Raw genomic sequence first — 20,343 nt, forward strand, 5'->3', positions numbered from 1 at the left:
CCTTCCTCTGTTGCTAACATGCGCGCTGTGCCTCCCCTTCCCTGTCCAGCCCTGCTTGGCTCTGTGAGGCCCTGTCTGCCCGCCGTACACAGGGCCTCACCAAGCTTAAGAGGGTGTGCTAAATTATAAAACACTTAAATAATTCTGTACTTTAAACTTATTTGTTTAGAGCAGAGCTGTTATGGGGAAATTCTAATATTATGCTATTTATTTACAAAATTCAGTAATCCAAACTAATGATTTCAAACACACTGAAATTAAAAAGCCGGCAGTTATCCGTTGCTGCACATTTTTAACAGATAATTTTCCTCGTATTTGCCATGTATGTCCTTATCAGAATAAAATTCTAATTAATTAGTGGCGAATTTAAGCTTCCCTCTAGCTCTCTGTTTCAGAAGTATTTGGAGACACTGACACTTACATTGTGATAATCGTTTAAGTCTCAGCTGAATTCTGAAAACAAGCATTAATCCCTGCACAGCTTAATAGAAAATTTTTACTCTACATGAGTGTCATTGTTTCCCAGACTTTCCCAGCCAACTCCTGCGGTATTTGCATTCGTTCCATTGTTCTTGTACGAGGACGCCTCGTGGGATTAACTGTGTGCCTTCCTCCTTGGTGACTGGCAATTTCACCAGTCCTGTTTCTTCGTGTCGCAAGTGACGTGTCCATGCCGAGCACCTGAGTGTGTGCCTGAATATTTAGCCCCAAGTGTTCATGGAAATGTGTCTCAGTGCTCTAACGCAGTACATGGACCAGAGACATGAGAGTTACTGTTTCCTTCTGTGTCCAAAGCATTTGTCTGACTTTACTTTTGTTGCTTTTCTGTCCATTGTGTGGAGTTTTCGGTGGGGTCAGCGTGGGGTGCCGAATGAGCGGGATGCCACGCTGTGTGGGCACATGCCCCAGAAAGTGCCAGAGGACAATCAACATTTCCGCCAAACACACACACACACACACACACACACACACACACAATCTATTGCCCTCTCTGTCTGTCTCTCTTTTTTTTTTTCTCCCGTCTTTTCCCAGTATCCCTCCTTGCTCCTTTTTGCCTGCGGCAAGACAGCTGTGTCCATCAGGCCATGATGCCCGTGACATGGGTCACACGCTAAGAACCTACTAAGATCATGGCAGCAAAGCAGCTCTTCTAGCTGTTTGTGCAGTGAGGAGATGTGCAGAGGCTCCCTCATGAACACCCCCCCACCCTCCATCCCACACAGAAAATCTGCTTCTTTCAGTGATTTTAGGAAAATATAAAAAAAAATGCTCATTGTCGCATCTGCAGTTGTTATTTTTTCACATGTAAATAGAGCTCTGCATTCTGCATATTCAGACTGAGAATAAACACATGCATATCCTGTGCTGTAACAAAACTCCTGTAAAAGTGATTGTGTGCTACAAAGAAACAACAAATTGCTGCTTTGTTGTGAGATTGTGAACAGCGTGTTACTTTAAAAAAAAAAAGAAAAAGAAAAAAGAAATGACTGTGAAAAAACATTTACACAGAAAATAAAATGCAAATTGTGAGTAAATAAACAAATAACTCAACACAACGACTGAAGAAAGATTTCTGTTCATTTATTTTCAGTACACAGGCCTTGCTTCACTCATTACTGACAAATGCTCCATTATGGTGCTGCCAGCATTGTATCGACTTTTTGTTATAGCTTTTATATATAATTGTTTAGGTCCAATTAAAAAAATACAAAAGCATTAATACAGGAATAAATTAAAATAATACAGAACTTTAAGTAATAAATTTAATTGTAAAATGTAGTTTTAAAAAAATCCAACAGAAAAATTTAATATCAAGTTGAAAAAGCTATAGAAATGTATCAGGCAAACATCATTCATTAAAGATTTAAAGAAAATGCAATTGGTATGTTTTCAATGAAACTGATACAGGTAAATATCCACTGTGAGATCTGAAACTTTACATAACTCCTTGAATCTGGTTTCACTGTATTCATTTCCAACCTTTTATTTGTTGTTGAACTTTCATTCAAAGTCTAAGTGTGTAAGTTGCTGTCCTTGCATTTACACTACTTTCTGTCTCAAGTGATACTTAGAAACAACTTAACATTTTGTTTCGCTGTTGTCCCACTGAAGGTTTTTTTTTTAACATTAAAACATTAAAATTACAATTATCCTGCTGTTGGTTATCCATTACCCCGGGCCATGTGGAGTTTTATTTACAGTAAAAATATTGTCACATATTGCCACAGCTGCTCCAATTCACCTAATGTTGAGCTTTAAGGAGCAGCTAAAAGCTTTGTTCCAACAGCTCTGTTTCTTTGATGTCAGGGAACTGGATATCCCCCCAGATCTGGAACACAGTCCCTGAATAAACACTGTGGTCTTGAGGTTAACTTGCAGAGCACTATATAGCCTGAATACTGAAATCCATACCGCTTGAACGACGGTGCCTCCCTCACTCTTCTCCCCACCTCTCCCTTCATTCATTCACTGCTTTCTTTCTGTCCCTGTATCGAGCAGCTCGTGTAAGTTGTGTAGTGCGGCAGCATGTGCTGTCTCTCGGGCTTTCTCTGTCTTTCCCTCTTGTCCTCCCTCTATGTCCCGTTTCACTCACAGAGGTTCATTTGAACAGAGGATCTGTGCTCTTTTTGACCTGTGCTTGTCAGTGTTAATTGTATGAGTTTAATTACAAAAACACATTTAGCACATTGAAAGGGGCTTTAAGTTAAGTCCTTCCTCTTCAGACCAAACCTCCAGGATTTAGATGTGGCTGGGCTGTATCAGCTATCTGAGTCAGATTAGATGTTGTCTCTTATCTTTTGAGCTGCCTTTTTATTCGGCTGTCTGTCTGAGGCTTTTGCAGGCTGCTTAGATGCTTCTTAGCATTTGTACGAGTCCACTCATTGCTTCCTTCAGCAACGAGTTCTTTTTTTTTTGCTGGTTTACTTATTAAATCAAATCTAAACAAAAGAGAACACAACCCAATACATTTTTAAAGAGGTATAATTTATTATAATATGTATATTTTGTATTAAAAATCTGAAAAAGGACAATTATTTAAAGTAATTGTATAAAATTAATTTGGACAAATACAGCAACAAGTTTGACTATTTTATGTGAGTGTTTGTGCATGGATTGTTGGTCTTGAGCTCTTTTTTCCTGTTGCAGATCATTGCATTTGCTGGGATTTAATTAAATATCCAAAAATGTCAATCTAAACCAAAGTTAGAAATGCACAAAAATCACTAATATTTAAAGGCTTACATAAAAGATTTTCAAAGTTTGATTTGATTAAATTCTGTGCCGTAAAAATGGGTTCAGTTTGTGAAAACTGCATAATGACATAATTCTGCAGCAGAGACTTATCCAGACTTAATTCCAGCCCATTGTGAAGGAGCCAGTGAAGCTCTGTTTAATCACAAGGATTTGTCATGTGATTGACGGACTGTTGACAGCAGTATTGGGGCAGTATTTAGCAAGGTCTCAGGACCCCCGTGGCTAAAGTGAATTTTATGGAGACGCTGGTGGGTCGCTGGCATAACAAGAAGTCAGGCAGTTTTTAAAGTTGATGCAAATGAAGGTATTTCATGTTGACATCTCACCGTCTGGGGTGTGATAGTTGATCACTTTGTGCATGGTGGGAAAACAAAAGTGCATGCGAGGCCAACCCCACAGCATAGTCATTGTGAGTGTGTGTGTGTGTGTACTTTGTGTGGGCGTGCGTGCGTGTGTGCAGTTACACCCACCACTGTCCCTCTCTGTGTCTGCAAGCAGAGTAGAGTGCATTAACAGACCTGATTTACAATGTATGGACTCTGCGGACTGGAACGTTTGTAGTTACCAGATATTTGAGCGCCTGGTTTAAATTGCTTGGATTGAAAACAGGATGAGAGGCTAACGGTCATTTTGTGTGTTTCACATTATAAGTTTAAAAATTAAACATTCAAAAATACCTTGTTTCTGTTAGTTGTGTCAAATAATAAAAACAAATGTATTATACAATTTAACTATAATTAGTATAGTCTCAATTTTTAAATACACTCAACTTTTAATTTTATTTTTAATATGTTGTCATTTCTTTATAACTATTTCCCTTTTTTCAATTTGCAGATTTTGATTACATCTTTTATTTGTGTGATAATAATCTGAAATTAATGCAGTTCCTGTATTTGTGAAAACCTTTTTCAGCTATTTTTTTCTGGGGAAAATGCTATTGCATAAATTACAACAGAGACATCAAAAGTTAATTTAAGCTTCAATATCAACAAATTATTTAGTCACATAATGTGTTTAGGAAGAGAGTCTCTCAGATGATATTACACTTTATCCCTTTTCTACAGGGCTGATCCTTCAGGTACTGAATTTTCTATATCAGCAAAGCAATCTGTAATTCATAAAAAAATGTAAATCTTCATTCATGACATGTATTACACATTTATGTTAGTAATGGGCCATGCACTTCCCCTCCACTTACAGACATTAAAACTATTATTTACACATGTAGCCTCCTTTGATTCTTTATCTGTGACCCCCAATCAGGCATGTATTCTTCCCCTCAGAAGTACACGATGAGCAATATCCCATAAAGGACATGTAGAAGGTTTTTTCACTTTTTTCTCTTGGGTCCTGAGGTCGGGGTTTTGTGGGCAGCACTGCCTCTAGGTGTAACATCGAGAACTACAGTCCTGTCAGAATTTGTAATAAATTTAAAGATCCTTTCTGTGAAACTGATGAAGTCTTTAAAAAAAAATTAAATAATATATATATAATATGTTTATATTCACAGACCTGCTTATTGACGAAGCATCATTTTCTTGTCATTTAACTGTATTTCCATTTGTCCAAGTATGAGATAGGAATTCTTCTAAGCCACAAATGAAAAAATATCACAAAAAGCATAAGTCTTGACTCGCATAAGTGATTTCAAATTTGTCTCTTTCCAATGAAAGGATAAAAATGAGAATGAATGAATTGCGTCTCTGAGGTTTAATTGCTTTTTCATGATCCAGCAATCCTGCAGGAAAATGCAGCGTAAAAAAGCCCAATTAGAGTCTTTTCACTTTGTGCTGCAGACAGCAGGGTTCAGGCTGATTGTCTTTCTCTGCTAGTTGCTCTGCTCCAGAAGGTGATACTGGGTTGGACCCCTGTTACCCTCCGAGCCTTCTGTTAAATTTGGCAGAAAAAACACCGGGGCTCAAGGAAGAACAAAGGCGTGCTGGTTTCGCCATAGAACCAGAAAAAGAATCCCTAAAGAATGGATTAATTCGGTCTAATCGAGGAGACCCATTCCATGCTCACTCTAGCAATGAGAGCTATTGGAGCAAGCAGGAACCGGCTCTCCTCCTTATTTAATAGCCTAAAATGGCTCAAAAGTTCTTTTCCGTGCAGCCTCTATACAGCAGATGCTCTGCATTAATTGGTCTATGAAGGCCTGACCCGGGGTTCTGTGCAAAGGGTTTAGGAAGCAAATTTATTATTTGCTATAACCTGGCGTGCATGATGTGCGCTCACGAGGGTTGTGTTTTAAAATACAGTGTGATACAGTCCTTAATGTTCAGCGTGCTTCGGGGGAGCTGATGTTTGGGAGGTAATGTTTTAACAGCAGGTAAGTCCTAAACACCATTCATCAGTGGCCTGCTCTCTCCCCTCATCCGGCCACAGCCATGACTGATGGGCCTGTCTTTTGTATGAATGTTTAGCACAGTGGCGAGCCATATGCCACTGGCACCAACTCCTGCCCACCAACTCTTACTGTAGAGAAGAAGGAGAGAAAGAAAGTAGTGGGAACAACAGGAGAGAAGAAATACTGGAGCCAAAAACCTGCAAAAGTCTTTTTCCCCTAAAGAGTTACTTTACTCATATGAGCCATACTTTTTATACAGATAAATAAAGCGATGAGAAACCCTCTCAGTTACTTAAACACCCCCGTGCAACATGAGTGCTTATTTATTTACATATACTCGTCTACCTAGAGACAGTACCTTGTGGTAGTATTGGAGATTTTAATAAGAGCGGTGGTGGTGGGGAGGCTAGAGGGGAGGTGGTGCTGATCCATCTGTCCCAAGCAGCCTCTCTCCCGGTGCTGCTGCCGCCCCCTCGTGAGAGTAGCACAGCTGTTACTGGAAAGCCCTACTGTCCAGAAAAAGGGGCCCACACTCCTCCCCTCCATCCTGCATCCCTCTGTCTCTCCAGCCCTCCACCTCTCCGCCCAAACACCCCTGCAAGAGGATGAAACGAACCAGCAACCCCAGCCACTGTGCAGTCAGCCTGTGCGTCTGCAATTTCAAACCTCTTTAGATCATTTTTCATGCTCACCAGAAATGAATAATGCACACATTAACTGGTGCCAGTTAATAAATTTCCGTCTCACTGCACTATATTTTTCAATAAGGGTCTGGCTGCTTCGTTTTGTTTTGCAAAACAGTCTCATAGGGCTCCCGCTGCAAATTATCCCAGTCCTCCCCCAACCCACCCACCCACCCGCCAATTCATACACAGCCAGAGAGACTTTCCTTGCTTAGAAAAAAAGTGATAAAATAATTGTAAGCTGGTATATTGACCATTTTGTTTAATGTTGAATTGATCATTCATAGCGCTTTTCTCGGCTGAAGATAATACACCGCAACATTTTTCACAAGAGCGCATCCTCAAAATTCAGCCCCCAGGGCACCACTACATAGAAACAGAATCAATCTTGGGGAACTTCCAGGCTTTGTCAGGGAGCCAAATTGGCAGACTCTGTCCATTATATCAGTACAACAAAGCCCCGACTAGCATCTGGCCACACTGGACACTTATAGCCCATCTCTAACTATTAATCATTGGCCGCGACATCACGGACTCTCGAGAGGATGGCAGGGATGCTCTCTTACAGAGAACGCTGCTGAAAATGCCAGGGCATGTAGACACGACAGTCCCAATGCCCACTGACAGTAGCCCTCCTTAAAATGACAGAGTCCATCCAAGCCAGACAGACAGAGTGCTGTCAGGGAAGCGCTGTGACAGGCGAGGAGACCCCTCTGAAAATGCCACTGTGCCCTAGTGGCCTACAGTGCTGTAGTGCACTGGTAGTATCTGTTGTGAGGTCGTGTCATGTAATATGATCTAGATGAAGCGGACAGGGTGGGTCCCTCTCCAGGATACGGACGGGGTGTCAGACAAGCTGCTCCTCTAATAAGGACTGCCATTCTAATGACCACTCAGTCAGCCTAACCTCTGACCCCTACTGTTATAAGAAACAGAGGGAGGGGCCGGCCGGGATGGTGGGAAGGATGTGGTTCAAATGCGCAGTATTTACATCGATTAGACAGGCAAGATGGAGGTGCCCATCAGAGCCCATTAGGATTGTTGTGGTTGGGGGAGTATAAGGGAGGGACAGCGAGGGCCCTAAAGAGGCCCAGCAGACGCATCACAGGACTGCCCTTGATCGCATCCTGTCACATTGATGAGAACTCTCTCAAAATCCTTCTATATAAGCTATAGAGCATGTTTGCAACCGTGTGTGTGTGTGTGTGTGCTCCTTTCCACACATACAGCATAGTTGAACTCCACTCCAATTTAGGGAGTCTCCAAGTCTTTTTTTTTTCAACTTTCAGGGTGACCATCACATTTATTCCCATCGCCGCTTCATTTAATACCTCAGCACATTGTCATGTAACACTTCTGATAAGCCCTGTGATTCTTTATTTTCTTGGTGGTGAGGGGCGAGGGGGGGGGGTTGCTTATCAGATGCAAAATAGCACACCTGCTGTTCCAAAACACCCTCACTGGGTTCAAATTAGTGCTCCCCTGCTTCCATTTTTTCCCCTGTCGAATACGACGCGGCGACAAAAGGGTGACAATAAGTTTTTTCATAACAAGTTTCGTGGCAATCAAAACAAAAACGCCTCGTCGAATTTGGCATTACAGATTTTTGAGCGGTTTTGGCTTTGAACAATCGGACGCGATTCCGCCTAATCCATTGATTATAATGATCAAAAGTCATCAGTGTGATTAATAGAACACAATAAAGAACCCCACCTGGGAGACGATTTCATTATATCATTGTGATGGAGCATCCAAGCAGTTAAAAGGTGTACAGTGAAAAACCCACAGAACAAGGAGAAGACTTCATAAGGCTGTAGTATCCCATCTTTTATTAATGTCACTCCCTAGGACAGCAGGTTTTTGTCAGTCAGAATGGATAATGAAGATGTTGGCGGGGCCGGTGAATCCATCCCTTTAATACTCACATATTTTATGATAATGAAAGGTATTCAAAGAATGATTATGATAAAAGTGGGCTCCCCCACTGGTGTGCCAGCACAGCTGTGCAGCTAGACAGTCAGCTGCAGGCACTGAATGAAAGGATCACACAGAAAGTAAAGAAAGGAACCATAAGTACATAAAGCGAAGAGCTGATGGTTGTGTGGCCAATCGTACATCGGCAGCGCTGTGCGTTACACGGCGTGATGAAAAATAATACGAGGGAAACGCTTTCAGTGCTGAATGTCACTATCCAAATGTTTTTTGATCTCCTTGCGTCTGCATTCGCTCCATAGCATGAAGTCTTTTCACTGCACTGACCTTTGCCAGTCTTGTTGAAACGCATTTCATCGCAAACGAAACAATGCTTAAGAGTGTGCTGTGTGCACACTATAGGTTTTTGCTTTGTTGGGACTTGCAGATGCTTTATACATCCACCACGGACTTAAAGGAAAATAAAAACAGGCGTGTAACAAAGACATTTCTTCACGTGATGACTCATATTTAAGAATTCATATACACAGAGGATATTGATGGTCGTGTGTGCTGTGCCCCCCACCCCCACAATGTTATCAGTAACATCTTTCAAGCATCAAAGCATCAAGTGGTGTATTGTACTTTATGTGCAAACAAACTTAGCAGCCCCTAAAGCAAAGCCATACCACCCCACCACGGCTTCAAAAGTTTCCTGCAAGCTGTAGGAAGCAGGTGAAAAAATAGAAGTGGGTTGAACTTTGACCCCGGGTGCACACTTGTTGACTGATGTTCCACACTGGGGTTGCCTTTCCCCTCTTCAGCGTTCTTCAAGAGAAGCAGGCCCATGTGCGAGAACGTATGTGCGTGCGTGCACGCATACTCCCCCCCCGGGAGATAATCTCCGTCTCCCTTTGAAGGTTCTGTGCTATAGAGCTGTTTTCATCCAGCACCGGCCATGGGTTTCCTGTCTCAGCTGACCTCTCATCTTCTCATGGACACTTGAGAAAAACGTCCAAGCTAAAAAAAAAAACACCTTTCCCCCATTAACTGCAGTGGTGACAGGAGCAGTAAAGAGGTGAGGAGGGGGTGGTTATAGCTCATAGGGCAATCCCAGTCAGAACTAAAAAGATGGGCATTAAGAAACACTGATGCTATGACCACATGCAGACTAGCACTCTTGGTCAAAACTATTTTAGCGTTTGAGCGTAGGGACATTTGGAACTCCTGAAAAAGGGCCAAGCCAAATAAATGTTACAGCAGACCCTCTGCACGTGCATGGTGCTCTATCCAGCTGACACAACATGGGGTCAAAGATGAAAAGAGAACGGGGTTCAACATGGATCAGGTCCACATGGCCTTCAAATGGGGCAACAAAACAGCACAGTGTAGCAGAGCATGTAGCCAATACAGGCATCTGACAGTCCTAACCTGGACACATCTGATGAAATCAATGCACATTTTAACACTAGCAAAGAAAACATTGTATTGCTTTACATTTTCCTTTCCCCTCTCTCTTTTATATTTTTCATATAAATAACAGAACAGAAGCTCTATTAACAGATCGTGGTCTTTATTTCCAAATGTTTCAAAGCCAGAATTAGTGTGAGCTCAAATAATATCAAGTGAAACAATTTGTTCTTCAGTAGGCAGGAGTCAAAGTGGGTTCCCTCAGGGTGTGCTGCGTTTAAGCTGGTCCAGTTTGCGTCGCAGCATGTTGTAGTTGTCTCTGGTCCCAGGAGCCTCAGGGTCCAACTTTAGAGAAAGCTCGTAGTGTTTCTTTGCCAGCTCCAGCTTCCCCCAGCGATGATACAACACAGCTGAGGGGAAAAAAAGAGAAAGAAAGCTGCTTTAAGCTGAGAAGCTACACTGATTCTAATTCCATTCATTTAGCTCATTCGGTACAGCTAGACTGCACAATAACACTTTTACTAGCAAGCATAAATATATATATATTTGTTGCTTCTGAGTGCTTGGAAGCTCTTAGCAACACTAAAATATGTGACACAACCAAAATCGCCTTACCTAAATTTCCATGGCAACTAGCAGCATTTGGGTTGATCCGGAGGGCGTGAAGAAAGAAGCCCTCTGACTCCTGATATAAAACAAAGGGGGGGAAAAAAGAGCATATCCTGAATTGTCTTTACTAGTCCCAGTCATATTTCAGAGCAGACACAGAGTACTGTAAGGGATAAAATCCTTATAATGCCTACTATGCGTACTAATATGTTTACCGACCTCATATTTTTGTAATTTCCCCAGGACATTAGCCAATGAAAACATGATGGTGTGGTCGTTTGGGAGGACTCTCAGAGCCTCTCGGCCGATCAGCTCTGCTTGACCCAAGTTACCTTACAGACAGAACGAAAAATTACTAAAAATGTCAGAAAAAATAAAATTCAAATATACACACAGCAAATCTATGCTATGTATTTGTTAGTGTAATCTACACAGCAAGGCAGCTAACATTTATGCGACAAAGCCTATTGAAATCATGGGGATTATGTTAAAAATGCTGCCCAACATGAAAGCGTTTCAGACTGTTGAAAACACAAATTCAAAGATGCGGCTAAAACACAGAGAGTCTGAGCGTGTGCTTTATTTGTCAGCAGTATCTAGAGCAGAGTTTTTCTCTCTCCACACATGGAGGATTGGTTTAGTCTCCTAATTAAGGATGAACACAAGGCCCACTGGGTTATTGATCTCTGTCAAAGATCCGTCTGATGTCTGGCCAGAAATGGAGAGAGACAGACAGACAGAGAAACGGAGGGCAAAACAATGGCAGTCATGTCCTGAGTCATGGCCCATGCCCTTCAGACAGCTCGCCAACACGCGACTACATGCGCAACTGTGCCTAAATTTACACTGATCCGGTCTTTTGTTTGTGTAATGATCAAAACAAAGAAGGAGGGGCCAAGACCAAAGTGAAAACAATATTCCCAGTTCCTCACTTTTTCAAAATGACACCTATTGTTCTTCTTTTCTCTTCCTCTCTTTTTTTGTGTGTTTGGAGTGGAGCTGGGGAGATGGGTAGAATTATTTCTGTCAGATTTGGGGAACAAATGCGGTGGGGGAACCTCTGAGGGGGCGCTGTTCTGGCTGTGCTTGCCCACGTTTGATCAGGAACATACTGGGCCCTGATTGGACAGTTCCAGTACCCTCCTGGGAGACTCCGCCCCCACGGGAGCAGCTTCTGACAAAACGGCTCGAGCGTTTGGAAATCAGAGCATTCTCCACACGGCAGGGAAGACTGCCTTCAAAACTCAGAACACAAAGCTTTAATACATAAATTTCAAGCATTGCTGATTCCTGCTCTTCCGGTCTAATCTTGTTGGCCATTTAGATTTACTGCCTTCCCAAAAATAACAACACTTTGTTTCTTGGCTCTGATTCCTGTAACAAAGTGCACCCACAAAAGAGGCTTTTTTCCTTTTTCTTTTTTTTAAGTAAAGTGACTCATTTTCATGTAAATTCACAAAAGGCTGAATGTTATCAGTTACTGGTTTTTAACAACAAACACTTACAATAAAACGCATCACATAAAACAATAAAATAGATGTAGTCTAGTGTCTGTTGTATTAAAAGCATGTCTGTGTGTGAGCATGTGCACTTTTCCGCTACCAGTGTTGTCCAGCAGAATGACCATGTTGTTCCACGCCAGGCTGTGGTCAGGTTTTAGCACAGTTGCATTCCTCCAGGCGTTTAGGGCATCCAGATGTCTGTTCTGGTCGGCATACTGAAATATGAGGTACAGTGTTAGAAAACTCTTTTTGAATTCAATGACAATTTCTATTTTTTATTTGGTTTAAATTGTGGATTGAAGCTGTAGAAGAGAAACATATAACATGTATCACATAATGCCAACACTACACATGACCTAGTGTAGTGTGGGGCTTTTGTCAGGGGTGTCCTCCCTGAGGCTGACCAATATAAACATGGCAAAAGAAGAACAGCTAAGTGAATCTGGCGAAGAACAGTCAGCGTACAGAGTTAAAAACGCTACTTTTGAGCTAGTACTGCTTCATGTAGAGGTGTAGTTTGTCTTATCCTTGTTTTGTTTTGCCAATAGCTTAATCTTACACAGTGATAATGGTGCGTGGTTTGAGCCCGGGACCTCACCAAGCGTCCCAGGTTATAGTAGCAGTCTGGGTATTTTCTCCGGAAGCGGATGGCGTTCCAGTAACTCTTCTCTGCCTCCTCAAATTTCTGCAGGCTGTTCTGAACTATTCCCAGATTCATCCAAGCTGCAGCGAAGTCAGGCCTGCACGGTTTTAAAAAGAAAACAAAGCCATGAACAGGGAGTCTAAATCTGTTAAAAGAACTCGTTGGTGTAAACTTTGATGTTAAACAACATTACTGAATGGAAACAGCTTTAGACAACAGCTGCTCTGCTTCCACAAGTTCATTTTTCTCCTTCAGGATATTCCCCAGGTTGTTCATTGCATGGACGTATGTAGGGTGTAGCCTGAAAGCCATAAACAACATGCAACAAACAAGTCAATGACTGTTTCTTTGTCAGAAATGTAATAGGTTGTAACTGCTTGCAAGGACACATACCTGACTGCTTCTCTGTAATATGTAATAGCTGGAGTGGTGTTCCCTCTGTCAGCCAGGTTCTTACCCACATTATAATGCACCTGAGGGAACAATCATTAGCACTTAAAGCATCAGGACGTGTCTATGACTAAAATTCATTTTCAAATGTGCACTAAAATAATTTACTGGCACAAACTGAAGTGAGGCGGGAAAGCACAAATCACTGATTTTTTATGTTTTTTTTTTTTACCTTGGCGTTGAGCGGACAGACAGAAAGGGCGCTGGTGAAGAGACTTTGTTCTGAACGCCACTGGTGACTGCGGAGAGCACAGCGCACTACATACACACACAACAGTGCAAGCACCACGACGCACAGCAACTTCTGCAAAAAGAGAAGAGGAACCATTTAAGCCAAGTGCTATAAAGCATTACAATATTAAGCTTCAAGTCAAATGATGTGTGACACTGAATTAATAACCTGCAAAATGTATTTCTGCAGCACATGGACACCACCTGCTGTCATCGTCCCTTTATAGGGAAGTCATTAGACATTTCTCATATCTGTACCTTCCCTGCATCACGAGTTACTGAATTATCAAAGCTGGTTTTGAAAACAGATTTTGAGTTTAAAATCAAGACAGTTTAAACCGACAACTTTGGAAAATAAATCTTTACTAGAAACTGCTTCAGTGTTTGGTGTCCTTTGCCTTATTGTGATCTTTTTGGCATCATTTAGGCGTACCCTGTATTTGGACCAACGGCAGCAGCAGTGTCCTAAAGAGTATGCCAGCAGTAGGCAGTAGCCGGCTGAAGACAGATAGAGAACTCTCTCAGCAATGACAAAGCCCACCCTGAAAAAGATGTTGCTCGCAGGCAGAAAAGGGACCACCAGTAGCACCAGACCCAGGGTCAAAGTCCTAGTGAGGAAAACAGAGCACACACATAGCATCTAAAAACATGTGGACTGAGATTTAAGCTTAAGAATCTGAATACTGGACCCAAAAAATTGTCAGTCTGTGCTAAACCAAGCAAAAAGTACGCGTTGTGCTCTGGTGACACTGCGGTGAATATGCTTTTATAGTCACAATCAACTATACGTCTTTAGAAGTCAACATGTACTTTATTTCATCTTTCATTCCAGCAAATCTGAGATGGCTTTCCTCACTCACCTCCTCCTCTGGCTGTCCTGTGAGCATAAGGCTTGGCTTATCAAGCCTACCAGGATGCACCAGAGCAGCAGCAGCCAGACTATCCTCCAATCAGTGGCTGACTTAATGAGAGGCACACAGCCCATGGACCAATCAAAACACAGCCACCAGGGACACAGCAGCAGCCAGGCATTAAGGGAGTAGTAGTAATTATAGTTCACTATCTGCCAATCAAAACGGAACAGAAAAGGAAGAGAGCAGCAACAAAACCAGCGGAGAAAAAGCATTTAAAATTCTGAAGTAAACACAGTGTTTAAAAACCATGCAAATTACTCAGGACAAACATGATATTAGATGGTGAATTAAATTGAAATTATGAAAAAAACGGAATATATGCTTCAATAAAGTCAATTCATAATTACATAGATCAATCAGAATCATTTAAAGATAAAATTGTCTGTAATTATAATGCATGAATAAATATTGTGAAATAAACTCTACAAACTAATCTTTCTTACCCTGAGGATGATATTTTCTGCAAAAGAAGCCGGGTTGTCTACTTCAGTGAACGCTGGCGGTCCTGTTCCCATGATCCTCCAGCGTGCGTAAAGCATCAGGAGGCCTCCAAGACCCATTAGACCCAGTCGCGTAAGCAATCCCATTCGCGCCAACTCACTTACCTGTCACAAGAGTATTACCACTTGTCACTTACAATTAAAAATATAAAGCTTGTTAGTTACTTTCAGTCACCATTTAATCGCTAACGTACTCAATTGCAAACTACTTTATACAGACAGTGTATGAAATGTGACATAAATCATACAAAGCAGTGCATAATTTATGACAGAAAAGCAGGGGAGGGTGTGCAAACCTAACTCACATCAAATGATTTCTTCCTAAGGAGTAGCCTCTGGCTGAGTTCATACACATTAACATTACAGATCAGGAGGACATCAAAGGCAGCATTCACACCCTGAAGGAAAATACATAGAGAAAGAAGGAGAAATGGCATTTAAATGTATATAGGTCAGCAACAAAACGAATTAGCTCATTTCATATATACATATATGTAAAAAAACGTGAGACTTCTTCTCCTTGTGTAAGCAAGAACTACAGTGGGATGGCGAGACAGGATGAAAACATCAGATCTAAAAATGACCTTACAGAAGGACTTCATACCAAGACAGTGATGCCTTGTTCTTTACAGAGCATTGCTGCAGCACACAGCAAGAGGCTGACCACAACCCACTGGAGAGAAAACCTGTCATCTCTGTCACTCCCTGAGAACACAAAGCCAAGACCACGCTGGTCAGAGACAGGAAAGGATTGAAATGTAGGTGTTCAGACAGATGCATCGAATGCTGGCAGATCGATAACGTTTTGATGCCAGTGACATATGGAAAGCGCTTTGTGCAGTATAGAATTACTGTGTACCTAAAGAGTAATACTCGTGTCAGGTACCTACCTTTGTTAAAAGCCTTGCAGTAGGTGAGGAAAGACAGCTGGAAGAAGAGGGCGCATAAAAGGTCTGCTCGGCCCACTATGCCAGCGACCTTGATGAGAGAGAGAGAAAAGGGAGAGAAATAAAAGCTATGATACATGAGAAAGGAAGGACTGATTAAACTACAAAAAATACTTGAAGAAACAACATTATCTGGTAAACCTCTTTAGAAATTATTCATTTTATTACACATGCACCATATATTAGTTTTGCATAATGCATCCAAGTACAAAAGGAAGCTTATTAAAAAGATGTCAGAAGAAACTCTCATTACCAGTGTAGCACAGTTGTGTGTGTGTGTTTCTATACGGTGTGTGTGTGTGTGTAAAGTATGGCTGGCATCCTGTGGTTGCCTGCTTTGATACATACAGCAGGCCCAAGCAGACAGTCTGTCTCCCTCCCACCCCCCAGGTCTTACCCAGTCCTTGCCCTGCATGATTAAAGGGAAATGGACAGGGAATTGCTTCTTTCCAGCCATGCTTTACAGCAAAAAAACACATATGAGGGCAGGTCAATAAGCATCCCAACGTGGCTAATAGTCGGGTCGTACTATCGCACACACCTTGGCCCACGCTCCCAGCTGAGATGGGGCATTTGTTCTTGGCACGGAAGCACTGGAGGCTCTGGATTGGCTTGTCTTGACGCCGTGTTGAAACCATGTTTTTAGGAAAGGTTTATTTGTAGCCCAAAATCAAAACTACCTCATTGAGGTGCACAGGTCCCTAACAGTAACAGCTCAACCAAGTTCAAATAAAAACCTGGAGCTGACTTAACAGCTCATACGCCAGCATGCAGAAAGAAAGAAAATAATGTAAATATATAAAAAGAAATACTTAAACACACCATGGCCAAACACTACTAGCTAAATGTCATCTGTTAGAAGTTAGCTGTAGAAATAAATGTGAAATACTGGTGAAAGAGCAGTAAAAAGTAATTCAGGACAGGAACAGAATCAAGGATTCACTAGTGTATCATCTCCTAACCACACAGCCTAAAAATGTCCTACCTTAAACCATCACATGTTTCTGTATTATACCTCCTTGCAGCTGTTTCTTAGATTTATAGCGTAAAGATATTTATGAATGGTATTTTACTACTCTCTTGTAAAATCTCAAGTCTTTGTTTTTCTAATCACTGTTGCATATATAACCTTTTTATTTCACTAAATAAGGTGCTCATCATGGCTGTGTACCACTTTAATTATGTTTATTTAGACTCTAGTTTTTTTTCATTATCTTGCTGTTGTAACACATGAATTCCGGTTGTGAAATCAATAAAGTACCTATCTATAATTGTTTTTCTTTAAGCTTTACTGTTTGCGTTTTAATGCAAAACTGTATTTTCAGTTTTGAGACTACGCCTACTGCCCAAATAAGTCCAAACTACACAATAATCATACATATGAATCTTTACACACTCATGTGTATGATGATTTTAATGCATACTGAACTATTTGATTGTCTCTTTACTTATAATATTATGCATATAAATAAACACTTCAACTCTACTTACACTTTCTGTGTGAACTGGGTGTGCAGCAAAGAAGATGGCAGCAAGCAAAGAGGTCTTCGGAGCGTGGTTCAGTATCCTGCCCTTCTCATCGTAGGCCAGTCCACCAATAAGTACTGCAAACACGTCAATCATAAGGGCGGATATGACAGCATGGAGGATGATGTTCAGCACATGGAAGCCAACGGGGTGAAGGCCTCCCGCTACGAGGTAGTTCAGCCTGCAACAGCGAGACAAGAGAAAAACTAGAGCTGAATGTACAGCAGGTGTAGGAAAGTATATGTGTGAGGATGGTGAAGCTATTATAAAGCATAATGTGACACGATGAAGCCAATGGGACATGGTGAGGGTCATCAATAACCACCATCAACTGCACAGTTATATGCAAAGAATAGAGGAAAGGCACCTTCCCACTGTAGAAACACAACAGAACTCCTAAATGGCACAAACGTTTACAGCAATGGCCCCTAATCATCCTTTCCGTTTCCACTGCAGGTTAACTAGCCTCACAAGGTGATGTAATCAATTTGCAACAGCTTCAAACTGCAAGTGATGAATATATTAAAATCAGACTGATATAGCAGTCTCTGGTGTTTCCCTGTGGATAATTTTAAGCAGCTGTTGGTAACGTTTGACTGGAGAAGACTGTTACTCGAGTCTGTCGTTATCCACCAGACTCCAGTGGTTGTGTTTGCTGTCGAGTTCTTCCCTGCAGTTTTTAGGGGATCAAGTACCTTTCCTCCACCCTGAAAACATCTTTGAAAGAGAAACTATAGAGAGATTTCCTGCTGTCAGAACATGCACACAGGTGCTGATTGACCTAAAATATTGTGCAAGTTCCTACAGGAAGAAGTAACCTACAGAAACAGTATGATGTTATGCTTTTTCAGTCAAGTCCTTACTGTGGTTAAACTACTGACAGGAACCATGTAGAGGTTTTGGCAATTAACAGATGAGTAAGTACTTGAAGAAGGATGCTCTAATGTGTGTGGCTGAAATTACAAGCACATATTTTTTAAATTCTGACTGAACTCTTTTGGATTGAAGGTTTCAGGTCAACTGTGCACATGCGATGTGGTCTAATGATTAGATTGATAGAACAGATTATTGAATCAATACAACATGCAAAAATGATGAATGTGCTATGCTTTTATCTTTCTCAACAGCTGTGTTAACATTTAGTCACATGTCTATTCAAATCCTTTAATATACACTCACTGGCCACTTTATTAGTTACTGTTCAGCTGCTGATTAATGCAATTTCTAATAAAACAAATCACACGGCAGAAACTAGGTGCAATACCACACACCAGGTGCCACTCCCGTCAGCTCCACCCGTCTTGTGATGGCTGCTTCCAGCAAACCGGTTTCTTCAACATGACAGTGAGGTAACTGTACTCAAAAGGCCTCCACAGTCAGATCACTTGGTCCAAGGTGGGAAGGGAAATTCACATCATGGATAAGCAGCTGACAAATCTGCAGCAACTGTGTGATGCAATCATGTCAATATGGACCAGAGTCTCTGAGGAATTTTACCAGCAACTTGTTGAATCTGTGCCATGAAGAACATAGGCAGTTCTAAAAGAAAAAGGGGATCCAGAATAGTGCTAACAAGGTAGTAAAATTAAAGTGGCCAGTGAGTGCATATAGGTATTTCAAGTGCAGTAGTGCCTGTTATTGTGTAGTGCTTTTTTAATCCTTTTAGAAGTCCAAAAAGTTGTATTAAAAAAAATCTCAACAGAGAACAAGTTTGGCTTTTTGTAAAGAAGACAAGCGCACATCTGCACACATTTACAATGTACAATGTACAAAGGGAGCATGTACAGATGTTTTGAGACACACCTCCGCAACCAAAACATAAATCAGTCCACACTGTTTATTCTAACTGAATTGTAGATTAAACTGATTTGAATCTGATTACTAGTTTAGCTGTGAATGTATAAAGTGTGTATAAACTCAGACACTAAGTAGGACTCCTTACCTGAATGTAAGGACAGTGAGAGGTCGGTAGGATTTGTGACTAGAGTTGCTACTCAGGTTGGTTCCCCAGAAGTCATTGCTCCAGATGTTGTTCAGAGGTGTTGCTGGGCGCAAATCCTGCAACCACAAAAACAAAATGAGTGACGGTTATTGCCAGTGTAAGTGTGTAACTGGAGTCAAGCTGCTGATGAATGAAAAACTCACCTTGTTGTTAACAATTGCTTCAGAATCATCAAATACAAAGTCTCCATCATAACTGTTAATGAAGCACAGGAGTGCCACCAGGGCAACGGTGACCTTGGCCTGAACAGGAGCAAGCTTTGGCAGGGGTATGTGGTGGTCCCAGTATATTTCAGTCAATGCCATAGTGCACTGCTGGGTCTTTGGTCATTCAGTTTCATTATCCCTGAGGAGAAGAGATGGGTGCAGGAAGTCAATTCAAATCACAGGTTGTAAAAACTGATAACTGCGTAATAAACACAGTGCAAAAGCTGCATACACACCTTGTCGTCTCAGTTCATTGTCTGAGAGGTCACGGTGTCTTGTGTTACCTCCATGTTAGCTTGTCTGCCAGATAGCTAACGAGTAGTACACGTTGACTCACTCAGAGACAGGAGAATCCCACCTGCATGCAAATGCGGCGATGTACAGGTACGATGATGACGCGGTCACTGGGGCATCACAGTATAACGTGGAAGGTTTCTTCGTGTGTCGCCAGCTAGCATGTCTGAGACATGCTAAAAGGTCTCTGCTGCTCCTAAACAAATGACAGGCGCGCAGTTGCAGTGGCGCTCGGACAGTATTTTGACTATTATACTAATCAGCAAAGCCCTTGAATCGCACAGAACAGTCCTGCCGAGGTACGGACAGAGTACTCGAGGCTGTAAACAAATGTGCACGCTAGAGTAAACGACTTCCTCTTTAGCGTCAGAGTCACGTGTTCAGTGTCAGCCAATACTTGTTGCTAGATGAATGATACACGAGTGTGCAGGGTTGAGCAGAGGAGAGCGCTTTGATTGTGTAGCAGTACAAGGCTCTCTAAAGCCATAAAAACATTTCTTCCAATAATATCAACAGGTGGACAACAGTGAATGTAGGCCAAAGTTTGTTATCAAAATGCTCTGTCCTCCTGGAATAACTTCCATTTTATTTTGAAGCTTTACGCTGATGGCTTTGGGTAACTTTGGAGATTATTTTTAAGAGGATGCTCTATTTTATATTACCAACAGTTTATAAGTATGTAAATGAGCCTTAAAAAAAGGACAGAAAAAAGTCCTATTCAATTCAAATCAATTCAGTTCATTCAATCACTGCAACAACTGCCTCTTAGCACTTCATATTGTAAGGTAAAGAACCTATAATAATAGAGAGAAACCCCCAATAATCAGATGACCTCTTTTTAAGTAAGCACCTGGTGACTGTGGGAAGGAAAAACTCCCTTTTAACAGGAAGAAAGTTCCAGTAGAACCAGGC

The 20,343-nt window shown here is 41.5% G+C and overlaps 1 protein-coding gene across 1 annotated transcript; it reads right to left on the reverse strand.

Annotated features, from left to right (window-relative positions):
- Window positions 1–9,752: 9,752 nt before the first annotated feature.
- Window positions 9,753–19,813, reverse strand: tmtc4 (transmembrane O-mannosyltransferase targeting cadherins 4). Its single transcript, XM_084908405.1, has 18 exons — window positions 19,374–19,813; window positions 19,075–19,276; window positions 18,872–18,987; window positions 16,894–17,110; window positions 15,346–15,433; window positions 15,060–15,160; window positions 14,761–14,853; window positions 14,399–14,560; window positions 13,902–14,104; window positions 13,475–13,649; window positions 12,983–13,114; window positions 12,754–12,833; window positions 12,554–12,661; window positions 12,316–12,457; window positions 11,818–11,932; window positions 10,435–10,547; window positions 10,222–10,291; window positions 9,753–10,016 (listed from the first exon to the last, which is right to left on the reverse strand). The coding sequence occupies exons 2-18, from the start codon at window positions 19,234–19,236 to the stop codon at window positions 9,868–9,870; spliced, it is 2,226 nt and encodes a 741-aa protein (XP_084764531.1). The 5' UTR covers window positions 19,237–19,276; window positions 19,374–19,813; the 3' UTR covers window positions 9,753–9,867.
- Window positions 19,814–20,343: the final 530 nt, after the last annotated feature.

This window comes from Perissodus microlepis, chromosome 16 (genome assembly GCF_051167445.1).
Source record: "Perissodus microlepis isolate ML-2025 ecotype Zambia chromosome 16, ASM5116744v1, whole genome shotgun sequence".
In the NCBI taxonomy this organism is placed as follows: domain Eukaryota; kingdom Metazoa; phylum Chordata; class Actinopteri; order Cichliformes; family Cichlidae; genus Perissodus; species Perissodus microlepis.

What these genes read in the sequence shown, in the direction of transcription:
- tmtc4 (XM_084908405.1), bottom strand. Translation starts at nt 19,236, where the DNA reads ATGGCATTGACTGAAATATACTGGGACCACCACATACCCCTGCCAAAG. An exon ending in CAGGACAGCCAGAGGAGGAG is followed by an intron (nt 13,650 to 13,901) that starts GTGAGTGAGGAA and finishes TTTCCTCACTAG; the next exon opens with GACTTTGACCCTGGGTCTGG. An exon ending in ACTATAACCTGGGACGCTTG is followed by an intron (nt 11,933 to 12,315) that starts GTGAGGTCCCGG and finishes CTCATATTTCAG; the next exon opens with TATGCCGACCAGAACAGACA.